We start from the raw sequence: 12698 nt of genomic DNA, 5'->3' as shown, positions 1-12698 counted from the left end.
GCACTAGGACCCAAAATTCCTCATAATTCCATTCATGTTCCAAAATCTTTTCAGAGCCTTTCCAGAAGAGTGAACAAAGAGAAATAATATTCAACTCCATATTAATCTACACATTTTTTTTATAAAATGATCTAAATGTGAACATTTATCTTGCAATGACTTCTTTAGCAATGTGGTCAACTTAAGCACTTTAGCTAAATACACACCCATATTCTGTTAGTTATAGAGATAAGAGATGGCGCTCAGTTATGTAAAGTGGTGCTGGAAGGCCCATCAAGTGTGTATGAACAGAAAGTGAAGCAATAAAGTATTTGCATCTTTATAGTGGTAGTAATTTCCACATGTTTATTCAGTTATTCATTGTCTTTAAACTACTGAATAGCTAATCAGGTGGAGTGTCTTTTTGGTTGGTATGAAAACCTGCATTCACACTGGTATTTTGTGGATAAGACTGGACACTCCTGGTATACTTAAGACATAAAAGTAAAACTGCTTCTGCTTTTTACATCTGCTTCACACTGTGATGTTCTTTGCCGCTGTCACATTTGCATTATTTGCGTACAACAGGAGGTTTTGGATGGTGTTCTCTCAGTTGCACCACATCCACACCTCAATGTTTAAAACCTAAGCTTTCGTAGCTTGTTTCCACATAATTAAATAATATTAATAAAAGGAACCTTGTTATTTTACATAGTGAACCTTGAAGTACCCCATATCAACTAGCTTTTACACGATAGCTGTTTAAGATATGCAGATTTTAATAATGCTGCACTCAGGTCGCTGTCACTTTCCAGACAATGTAGAATGTGCATAACTGTCTATTCCCATAATTAGCCGTGTTAAATTAAAATAATTTAATGATACATAGTAATACAGACCTACAGTAATTACTATTATCACAATCTAGCACTTGCCATCACTGGATTAAGATGTAAATTTTAGGGATGTTGAAGAATCTATTCCCAAGTCCAGGTGTGTTAGAATGTGTAAAATCAGTATTATTTTAAATATATATATTGTTTATGCATTTTCTCCCTTTTTCTCCCGACTTTAGTGCATCCAATTGCCCAATTACGGCATGGTTCCTCTTCACTAATGCCGATCCCCGCTCTGATTTAGGAGAACGAAGCTAACCCACACCCCCTCCGACACGTGGGCAGCAGCCGTATGCATTTTGTCACCTACACTTTGACGAGTGCAGTGCGGATCAGCACTGTGTACAGAGAGACACACCCTGGTCAGTGCACTCTTCCCTTTCCTTTCCTTTTTTCTGTGCAGGCGCCATCAATTAGCCAGCAGAAGTCATAATTGCATTAGTTATGAGAGAGACCCTATCGGCTTAATATCCCACCCCTATCTGAACAACAGGCCAATCGTTGTTAATGTAGCTGCTCAGCCCAGTCGGCAGGCAGAGCCGAGACTCGATACGATGTATTCGAGATCCCAGCTCTGGTGTTCGGCGTGTGTTTTACCGCTGCGCCACCTGAGTGGCTGAAATCGGTATTATTTATGCTCTCTGTAATAATTCCTTCAGGCACATTGATGTAAAATTGTGATTCAGACCTGCGCCATTATCGAATAATTTCGTACAAACCTGCAAGCTAATTTAAAACCAGCATTTTTATGCCCAATAAAATGTGGTGGTATTAAAAAACATATCACACAGCCCTAGAGCCGTTCACTTAATTATTTCCAGTAATGACAAAATCACAACCCTTACATTTTCCCCCCAAACAAATAAAAAAAGGTACAAAGCCTGTATTTATTCACACAGCTCTGAGCCATGTTTGTTTTGCATAAGTGAACCAGCTCGGCTAAACTGCTGCAGTTTCCAGTTGTTTGTGTGCGTCTCCAAGAGCAGGAAGGACTAGTCTGTTTGCAGAGGAAGAGAAGGAAGGTCATGTCGGTCTCTGGAGTCTCCTGACTGTAACAGGGACATCCTGTCGCAAACTAAACCCGTGATTTACAGTGCACTAATCTGTAGACTACAACGTGTCTTATTTTAGGCAACGGGTTTGTAATCGAAAGTAATAAACATCACAGAGCTGACAGACACAATACAGCGGGCTCAACAAGGCGGTATACAAAAGAATCAAAGAATTTCAGTTACACCATGTTGGTTTTTAAACTTGTTTAATGACTGACCTACTTATTTTGGAGTTTACATAAACTTTACATTTTCGGTATTTAGCAGACGCTTTTATCCAAAGTGACTTACATTACTGTGACAGTACGTATATTGTCTAAGCGAGTGAATGTTAAGGGCCTTGCTCAAGGGCCCAACAGTGGCAACCTGGCAGTGGTGGGGCTTGAACCAGCTACCTTTCAATTACTTGTCCAGTACCTTAACTGCTAGACTACAAATGCCCTATACAGAATGCCTTTATTTGTTATTTATACATATACATGTACAGTACAACGAAATTCTCTTCGCATATCCCAGCTTGTTGGAAGTTGGGTTCAGAGTGCAGGGTCAGCCATTGTATGGCACCCTTGGAACAGAGAGGGTTAAGGGCCCTGCTAAAGGGCCCCACTCTCAACTCTCAACCTTTCAACTGATAGTCCAAAGCTCTGCCCAATAGGCTACCAGTGTCATAAGAGACATGCTTTCAGAAACGCTTCTTATTTCTGTGATTTAATATATTAAAGCATATACAGTACACTACATGGTCAAATGTATGTAGACACCTCCTCTTAACTGTTCAGAATTTCAGCCACACTCATCACTAACAACTGTACAAAATAAACAGTATACTGTAAAACGTTGTGTCATCAGTTTGTGACAATTTCCTTTCCTGTTCCAGCATGACTGTGGAAAAACATAAAGTAGGACATGTGAGCAGCCTGCACAGAACCCTGACCTTTGACTTGCTGAAAAACCTTTGGGACAAACTGGAACATCAACTGGAAGTCAGACCCTTTCATTTAACATTAGTGTCTGAGCTTGCTTCTTTTTTGACTGAACAAAACCTGAATCTTGTGTACAGCCTTCCCGGAAGAGCGGAGACTGTTATAGCCATGGTTGGTTAACTCATTAATGCCAGTGGTTTGGGAATTTGTTTTCAGGTGGACATTTTTGGCAACCTATTATATCCATTATATGGCCAGAAGAATCCAGTCATAGGTCCTTTATCAAACCCAGAATATCTAGAAGACCCAATCCCAATTTCTAGTTTCTTGACACTTGATGCTCAGTTCAGAGAGACTAATTGTACTCAAGTCCCTTAAAGTCTGACCTGACATCTCTATAACTGCATACAGGTCAAAGAATCTGTTCATTTAGCTACACACTCCATCTGAACCTCTAGAGAATGTGCCTTGCCAGCAAAGACGGGCTCCCCTACACTCGCTCTTCCTCTCACTGCATTAAATTAATTGTTAAAAAAGGCTGACTAACCTCGACGCCCTTATAACTGCACCTAGAGTCAGCATGATTTCACCCCTCAGCACACACTGCTGCTTTATTGTGTCAGGGAGGCGTAATGGAGGACCAGGAGAGAGATGGGAATAGCAACATGGCCAAAATAAGGTCAGATAGCAGAACAGAACAGATAATGAATCTGTAATGGAAATACAGACAGGGTAAAGACACTATATTAAAACTATGGCAAACAATATTTGGGTACAGGGGTATAGACCAATGTGTAGAAGATATGGCAAAAATGATATGTATAGGGGTATTTAATTTTGACAAGGGTTTTGTCAAAGCACCTTTTATTTATTTATTTTTAAATATTTTGTTTATGCATTTTCTCCCCTTTTAATCCCGACTTTTAGCGTGTCCAATTGCCCGATTGCGTCATGCTTCCTCTCCAATAATGCCGACCCCAGCTCCGATTGAGGAGAACGAAGCTAACCTACCCTACCCCCTCCGACACGTGGGCAGCAGCCGTATGCATTTTGTCACCTACACCAGACAAGATCAGCTGTGAACCAGCTCTGTGTACGGAGAGACACACCCTGATCCGAACTCTCTCCCCATCTCTGTAAAGGTGATATATGAACAACAGGCCAATCGTTGTACATGTGGCTGCTCAGCCCAGCCGGCAGGCAGAGCTGAGACTCGATACGATGTATTCGAGATCCGAGCTGTGCAGCACGTTTTATTTTATTTAACGGATATTAAAGACCTAATATTGAAATACACTACAACATTTAATCCTTAAATATGCACTATATGGTAAAAAATATGTGGACACCCCTCACTGTTACTGAGTTCAGGTTGGTAGCCACACTCATTGCTTAACTGGCATATACAATTAGTGATATTAAAGAACTTACAGATCCTAATTCAACAAGTTTGGTGTGGAGGAATGTCAGTGGCCTACACAGAGCCCAGACCTCAACCTTATTTGCTTATTTGAATCAGTTGGCACAAATACCTATTTGTGGATGTAGGAGCAACTTCATATTAATGTTTAATAAGCTGATGGTCAGACGTCTACATGTGATTTCAGGAGCACATTCAAACATCACACAGAGGCACTGCTGGCGTTCACTCTGCTTTACCACCGAGTTTAGTTTATGAGGGACGTTCGCAGGCCCTGAGTGGAATTTCCTGTGTTAACGGGGTCTGTTAACCTACTGACACAGTGTGCAGCCAGCTGGATCCTCATAACTGCACTGCAGATTAAAATGCACTGAACTTTACATTACTGGTGGTGTAGAAAGTCAAGTTCTATAGTTCTAAGTTCTATATTGTTGCTTTATGCCTTCTAATTCCTTGTTAGTGCTTATAATTGACTAGAGCTGATGACTTCTTTGCCCAAATTAATGGGGCTACTTAGAACACATCCATTAAAGAGTACATTAAACTGTTCTTTTTGCCAAATTCAGACCCACAAAAACAGTTTGGCATAAATGAGAAGCTGCTAGATTAGCAAGAAGTAATGTACGCATTACTTATATGGACATAGAGACCACTAGCTCTGGTCAGTCAATCACTAACAAGGCAATACCACAACGTTTAATAATAATACTAAACCTTTTGCAGCACCAAATAAAAGATCAGAGTTGCTGTATGTATATTTTTAGGGCAGTCGTAGCCTAGTGGTTTAAGTACTGGACTAGTAATAGAAAGCTCGCTGGTTCAAGCCCCACCACTGCTAGGTTGCCACTGTTGGACCCCTAAACAAGTGGGGTAAAAAAAATCTATATTAATCCCCAAAGTTTTAGAACAGGATGTCCAATAACCTGATGGTTTAGGTGTCCATATACTTTTGTTAATGTAGTTTATAGAGTTGCAGAAACTTTGGAATCCCAAGACTCTAGACAAGGTTGCCATATTGAATCAAACTGCACACACTAAAACAGACCAGTGCATTAAAAGAAAGCAAAGCAGGAAGAAAGAAAAAAACAAGCTGGGTAGGCCGGCCGGCCTCACAGGCATTCCCAAAAATGGAGATCTGAGCCAACACAGACTCTAATTGTACTCGAACTTTTCTCAAGCATGTGTGTAGGTTCGGTGATGAGGTGATGCCAATTTTCCAGCCACAGTCCTAGATGCACGTCTTCCTGAAAGCTTTCCAGAGTATTTAAAGCCTGGTGCAGTGCTGGCAGGAAAGAAACTGCTTATTTTAGAACCAGTTTCCTTTAAATTCCAACTACTATCTTGGACAGACTGCCAACTTCAAATATACAAATAAACTGTCTGATATAAATAGCACTTGGTTTAACAACACTACATTTAAAAAGTTAAATGGAATTCTCAGCAGTGCCAGGGCTAGAACCATGCCACAGTGGGTGTAGATGCCAAAAGCGGAACACTGAGGACATGGTTTAAATACCTTGGATGTGCTGCCAGTTCACCACAATTCATTTGTTTACACTCACACCCTGGGTCATTTAGAATAGCCAGATACTAGTCTTGCAAAGCCAGCACTAATTCTTTTAATGGGATTTGGTGTTTTCCCACAATATTTACTTTAAAAAAATCAATAAAAAGAATATAACACAACACAGCCCAGCACTTAATAGTTATCGTTTTAAAAATTGATTTACCATTTTACTTAGTCACTTTAAAACATTTCAATGCACCACGTTTAAAAACACTGTACAAAAATATATTTATATTATTTTGCTTTACTGCATCGTTGTCACTTGCGAAAAACGTCTTCACACCTAACTGACACGTTTACAAGCGAATTCCTGGCTGTGTCCCAAACCGCAACCTATGTCCTACATTATTTATAACTAAACCATTCGAAAGTGCATTAATTAGACATACTGTTGTAGTTGGTACAGTAATGTGCAATGGAACGCAGCTGCTTTGAATTGGCTTATACAGTTAAAACAGAGTTTGTCTTTCTTTACACTTATCTTTAAGGCAAATTCACCTGACATTTACTCTGGTTTGATTTAAGTCTGGAGAACAAGTGTGGCTCTTGTGAGACTACTCAACTACAGAACTACCTAGAATTAGCTGCTTATCATTGGAATGTTTTTGGTACCTATGTGTAGATGAGTGGATGCAGGGTAAACATACAATGTCATAATTAAAAGATGTTTTTTTGGGGTAATGGGGCTTCTTATTTGAGGGTTTCTGCACTTTTTAAACTCTATTGATTAAGAATTTCACAAACAAATGACATCACTTTTCTACAGTCACCTTTCGATGCATTATTCCAGGCTCGTACCAACTTTTTAACACCAACAGCAAAAAATGTTTTTGGTTGAGCGTGCAGCCACTGATGCACCACATCATCATCACATGAAAATCTTCTTCCCCTTAAAGCTTCTTTGAGGGTCCGAAAGGGTGGAAATCAGATGCCATTAAATCCGGACTATAAGCTCTCAGACACGACCAATTACTACTCCTCCCACCCTCAACGCTTCCAACGTAAATATTAAAGTGTGGAAACTTTTTGAAGATCCCTCGTAGCAAGGAGTTTTTTTGGTTGCATATATTAGTTGGTGGTGGCTGTGAAAGAAACAGATACTTAGTCTGACTGAAAAATTAAACCCAAGACAGCAGACAGGTTTTGCAACAAACATTCAAGCAGACATAACAAACAGAGAGACCAGAAATAACACTGTGGGTGCATTGTATTTTGCCTATATTAGCCTAGAACATTCAATTTTCTGAAATCTCCCAAGCTGACATGAAGTGAATCCAAATTGTTATTAACTGTGGAAATGAATGTATAAAACACTAATAATCTGATAAAGACATGTTTGTGTGAGGGTGTTAAACCTGAAGTGATTTGCCGGAACCCCTACAGTCAGCTTAGTTCAACATGTCTGTACAGGCCGAGGCTTCAACTGTCACCTCTCACAATGACAAAAAGCCAGATAAAAACACTGATTGGAACTTATACTTCTTAAACAGAAATCTGTATTAAGAAGAATTTTGGTCAATATTTCATTGTTTGTCTTATAAGTATTTTAAGTAGCAATATTTAAAATACTTACAATATAGGTAACAACTAGAGAACACAATGAAACACGTGTGTTAAGACAATGGTGCCCTATGTCTGTGATAGTAAGACTCATTTACATCCTACACATACACCTGTCATCATAATATAAAGGTCTCCCACAAAGCAATTTCATGTTTTTTTTTTCATGATAAGAAAAACCTGTTGCCTACATTTCGTCTGGATATATAATCACATCATTTTATGAACTGTATGTTTTTATAAATCCATGGTTTAGTTTGTCATGGCTGAGTAAGTAAAATAAAATTACAATTAGGAACAAAATACTAGGGTGTGCTATTAACTGAAGTCATTTTAAATACTTGTACCTGGCTTCAATAATTCCAGTTAAGCAAGAATGTGTAAGTGTAACATAACCAAATTGACATGGGTGAGCAATATCAGCTGTAGATTCTGGGAGATGCAGCTTTGTTACTTTTAATCCTAAAAGTAACTAACACCTCAAACTGGCCAGCCTGGACAGGATTCACCACTGTTTCAACTTTATTTGTAAAAATGGCTCCCACTGCGGTTCAGTGGAGTCCTAGAATTTTAAAATGAAATGCTTAACTGTTTGATAAGATAAACTGTAGGGGGAGGCTTCATTCAAACATGCATGTTCTATAACTTTCTTATCTAAATCAATGAATTGTTTAAGAACCTGAAATTGGGTGTGGCATGCAGTAATGGACTCTACAGGGTCTTAAATCATTTTGACACCACTAAATATATGTATTCAGATTGATGCACATTGCTGATGATGAATATATATATTTATATATAAACACAATACTATATATATTTTATACTATAAAGGTTTACTATAAAGACCTAAAACATAGAATTACAGTAATAGTTTTTTTAAATTATTTTTTTAATTATTTACATATTTTTAACTGTTAGTTATGTATTTGATTATACATTATATAATAATATATAATACATATATATATACACACACACACACACACACACACACACACACATATATATATATATACATATATATATGTGTGTGTGTGTGTGTGTGTGTGTGTGTGTGTGTGTGTGTGTGTGTGTGTGTGTGTGTGTTGATAGTGCAAAAACGGCGTGCACCTGAAGGTGTGTATGTGCTTTACCTGTGATCATCTCCCTCTTCCCCTCGTCCAGGTGAGTAGAAACCACGTCCCCCATGACGACCAGATAAAAGTCAAAAATCCAAGAAATAAAAGTCCAATATAAAGCTAAAAGTCCTTGTAATGATTAAAGTGTTTAAAAATGTAAAACTATTTAAAGGCTGGAAATAAACTGGAGTTCTTTCTCCTTGACGCCTTCCATGAGAACATCCCACATCCAAAACTCAGTAAATCCAGTAACTTTCCTACAGATCTGTAATAAACTGTGATAATAATCACCAGCTTTAACTCTCAGATCAGTAAAATAAAAGATAAAGTAAAGGCAGGAGCTGAACACGCCAGTGTGCGCCAAACCACCGCTCACTGCGCACACTTCACTCACTCTCACTCACAATACAGCAGCCCCAACTAGTCTAACGTGTTCAGAGGAGTTGCCTGATACCTCAATATCCCTCTACAAGATGCAGGTGAAGTCAAAAGGTTACATTCAATCAAGGGTCCAAACGGAAACTTTATACTAAAAATATCTGGACACCCATCCAAAATGCTAAGTTCTGCTATTTCAACCTTACAGATTGACAATTATATAAATAACTGATGCTTACAGGCATTTTCCTGTTCCAGTAAATCTAGATCCATGAAGAGAGAACCCTGGCTTTAACCCCAATGCCTTATTTAGGGATAAACTAAAATGTCACTGTCCAACATCAATCAATGCTCTTATGAATAAATGGGCACAAATTCTCACAGGCACACTCCACTTGTAAAAAAAAAAGCTTTTTTCAGAAGAGTGAAGGATGCTGTAGCTGCAAACAGACAATCAATGCTGATGCATTTAAAATGTGATGTAATGTTTAAAATCTAATGTCCAACAAGCTTATGGTGGGGCGCTCAGGTGGTGCAGTGATTAATGCCAATGGGTTTAAAATCTAACGTCCAACAGGCTTATGGTGGGCCGCTTAAGTGGTGTAACGATTATTGTCCATGGATTTAAAATGTAATGTCCAACAATCCTATGGAGGAGCACTCAGGTGGTGCAGCGATTAAAACCCATGGGTTTAAAATCTAATGTCCAGTAAGCTTATGGTGGGCCGCTCAAGTGGTGTAACGATTATTGTCCATGGATTTAAAATCTAATTTCCAACAAGTTTATAGTGGGGCGCTCAGGTGGTGCAGCGTTTAAAACCCATGGGTTTAAAATCTAATGTCCAGTAAGCTTATGGTGGGATGCTCAGGTGGTGAAGCGATTCTGTTACGCTAGCCCACTAAGGCCTGGTGCATGATGACCACATGTCTTTGGGATAGGAAACCAGAGCACTTGGAGGAAACCCACACGAGGAATCAAACCCAGGCCCTGTGTGCTGTGAGGCAACAGTGCTACCCACTTCACCACCCAGTTTAAAAACTTTGGCCAATTTAGATTGCTACATAAGTCACATGACACACAATGTCACACAATCACTTACACCAGTCATAGGAGGTTAGAAATTATAACATAATTCCACAAACTGCATCTGGCAACCCTGTAAGTAGGCCTGTGGCAGGGAGGTGGGTGTGGTCTGAGGGTTACTAAGCATGAGCTGGAGAAGAACGCCTACATTTTACCATGCTGCTGTTCCTTATACTGAACTGACTGGTTACTACAAACACTAGTAATTATAATAATAATAATAATAATACATTTTATTTATATAGCGCTTTTCAAGATACTCAAAGACGCTTTACATAAGACAAATAATCAAAACAAATACGTACATACACCATACAAATCATAGTACAAAATCAAAATAGTACATCAACATCAAGAATAATTAAGATAAAAACAAAGAGAGCAGCATAAGACAGTTCATTAAAAATTAGCTAAATTATGAGAGAATAATATATACTAATTATATACTACGACTGAAATAAGTATTCAACCACCTGGTCGATTAATACTTTCTATGTTTGCAGTATTATGGTTCCTGTTGGCAAATTGATCTCTAATGGACCTGCAAATTTAAATTTAAATAGGAGTCAAGTCCTAGCCCGTGCAAGCAATTTTACCTTCATTTTTAAAGATCACTTCTATTATATTTGGGCTATATGTCTGGGGTTTTTGGTCAGATTTATTGTCTTGCCAGAATTGGTATAATGGGTTTATGTAAAAAATCGCTTTATTTAGGTTTTCTTTGATGATGTGTAATGCCTCAGTATCGATTGCAGAGAACCAGTCCCATATCATGATGCTCCCACCTTCATGTCATACTGCCAAGTCTGGCTTACCTGGGATCATGCATTCGGTTTTGTTTAATCTGATCATTGTTGTTCAAATGCTCATGTGCAAATTTTACTCATGCATCTCTGTATATCTATTCTAGTTTTGTGGGGTGTAGAAACAGACATGATCACTGTGCTAAAGTTTTGCTTATTGCATATTGCAGACTTCTTCCAGTGCATAGATGTGAGGGTTAAACCCAGGTCCCTGGACTTTTCTGTTTCATGTGATGTATGCAAGGTGGTAAAACACCATAAACAAGGTACCAGTCCACTCAACTTCTTCATAGACAGTGAACGAAGGTGAGGATAGAAGGTCCTTAAGAAATCAGAACTCTTAATGGCGTACAGAAATATGAATACAAAGATACTACACTTTCCTCTAGTGGAAAACTGTTGCAATTGCAATAGCAATCACCTACAGCTGGTAAAGTGGGTGCTTCACAGGACAGGAGTCCTGAGAACATGGGTTTGATCCTTGCCTCTGTTTGTGCACATATATTTTTATATGTTTTAAGGGAGAAATGTTGCCACAAAGCTGAAGGCATATTATTAGTATCTGCTAATCATCTTTTTTTTGCAGCTGTTTTACATCATATATTATAATAAAGTATTATCAGAGCCAGGGCAAAATTGTACACCCTTTCACATGACATTTCAAAAATTACCTCAGCTTTTGAACCACTATGTGTAACATTTACATCAAATTAAAGCAATTATGCAAATAAAAAAGAAGCTTATATCCTACAGTGCAGTCAATTAACGAGACAATTAAGTGCTTTACCTGGTCCGCTCTTTGATAAAAAATAGTTAAATCTGCAAAACAATGCTGAACCAGTATACATCGATCAACCATAACATTAAAACCACCTTGTTTCTACACTCACTGTCCATTTGATCAGCTCCACTTATATACCATATAAAAGCACTTTGTAGTTCTACAATTACTGACTGTAGTCCATCCGTTTCTCTACAAACTTTTTTAGCCTGCTTTCACCCTGTTCTTTAATGGTCAGGACCCCCACAGGACCACCACAAAGCAGGTATTATTTGGGTGGTGGATCATTCTCAGTGACGTGGTGGTGGTGTGTTAGTGTGTGTTGTGCTGTATGAGTGGATCAGACACAGCAGCGCTGCTGGATTTCACTCTTGCTTTTAATCTGTAAACTTTTAATGGCAAAATGATGCCCATAATGCTCCTATCAGCTATTGGCTTGAATACTAGAATGATGCCCTCTATGTGTCAACATCTTTTGGTTCTCCACAACAAAAAGTGACATTTTTGATCAAAAATAGTTAAATCTTAATAAGTTAAATGGGATGCGTATATAGTATATTTATTATGTAGTCTATCTATCTATCTATCTATCTATCTATCTATCTATCTATCTATCTATCTATCTATCTATCTATCTATCTATCTATCTATCTATCTATCTATCTATCTATCTATCTATCTATGTGGACAGGGCCTAAAAGATCCCTTGGATACTAGTATGCTGCCCCCTATGTGTCAACGCGTTTTTATCCTTTTGGTTCTCCACAACAAAAAGTGAAATTTTTGATCAAAAATAGTTAAATCTTAATAAGTTAAATGGGATGTGTATGTAGTTTATTTATTATGTAGTTTTTTTTATCTCTATCTATCTATCTATCTATCTATCTATCTATCTATCTATCTATCTATCTATCTATCTATCTATCTATCTATCTATCTATCTATCTATCTACCTACCTACCTACAGGGCCTAAAAGATCCCTTGGATACTACAGTACTGTAGAATGCTGCCCCCTATGTGTCAACGCGTTTTAATCCTTTTGGCTCTCCATAACAATCTGGTAGGGGAGGGGCTGCTGCGCTCTGACGTTTCCAGCCGAGTCTCTGCAGTGAGCCTCTCTGAAGCATCCTCTA

The 12698-nt window shown here is 38.4% G+C and overlaps 1 protein-coding gene across 1 annotated transcript in view; it reads right to left on the bottom strand.

Moving 5' to 3' along the window:
* Positions 1-8588, bottom strand: part of niban2a (niban apoptosis regulator 2a) — a 32118-nt gene extending 23530 nt beyond the window's left edge. The window contains exon 1 of the mRNA XM_063012102.1: positions 8534-8588. Within this exon, the coding sequence (XP_062868172.1) occupies positions 8534-8588 (55 nt within the window). The remainder of the gene's footprint in view (positions 1-8533) is intronic.
* Positions 8589-12698: the final 4110 nt, after the last annotated feature.

This window comes from Trichomycterus rosablanca, chromosome 16, assembly GCF_030014385.1.
Source record: "Trichomycterus rosablanca isolate fTriRos1 chromosome 16, fTriRos1.hap1, whole genome shotgun sequence".
NCBI classification, from domain to species: domain Eukaryota; kingdom Metazoa; phylum Chordata; class Actinopteri; order Siluriformes; family Trichomycteridae; genus Trichomycterus; species Trichomycterus rosablanca.
Note: the sequence above shows the minus strand (reverse complement) of the source record. Positions and strands in the feature narration are given on the sequence as shown.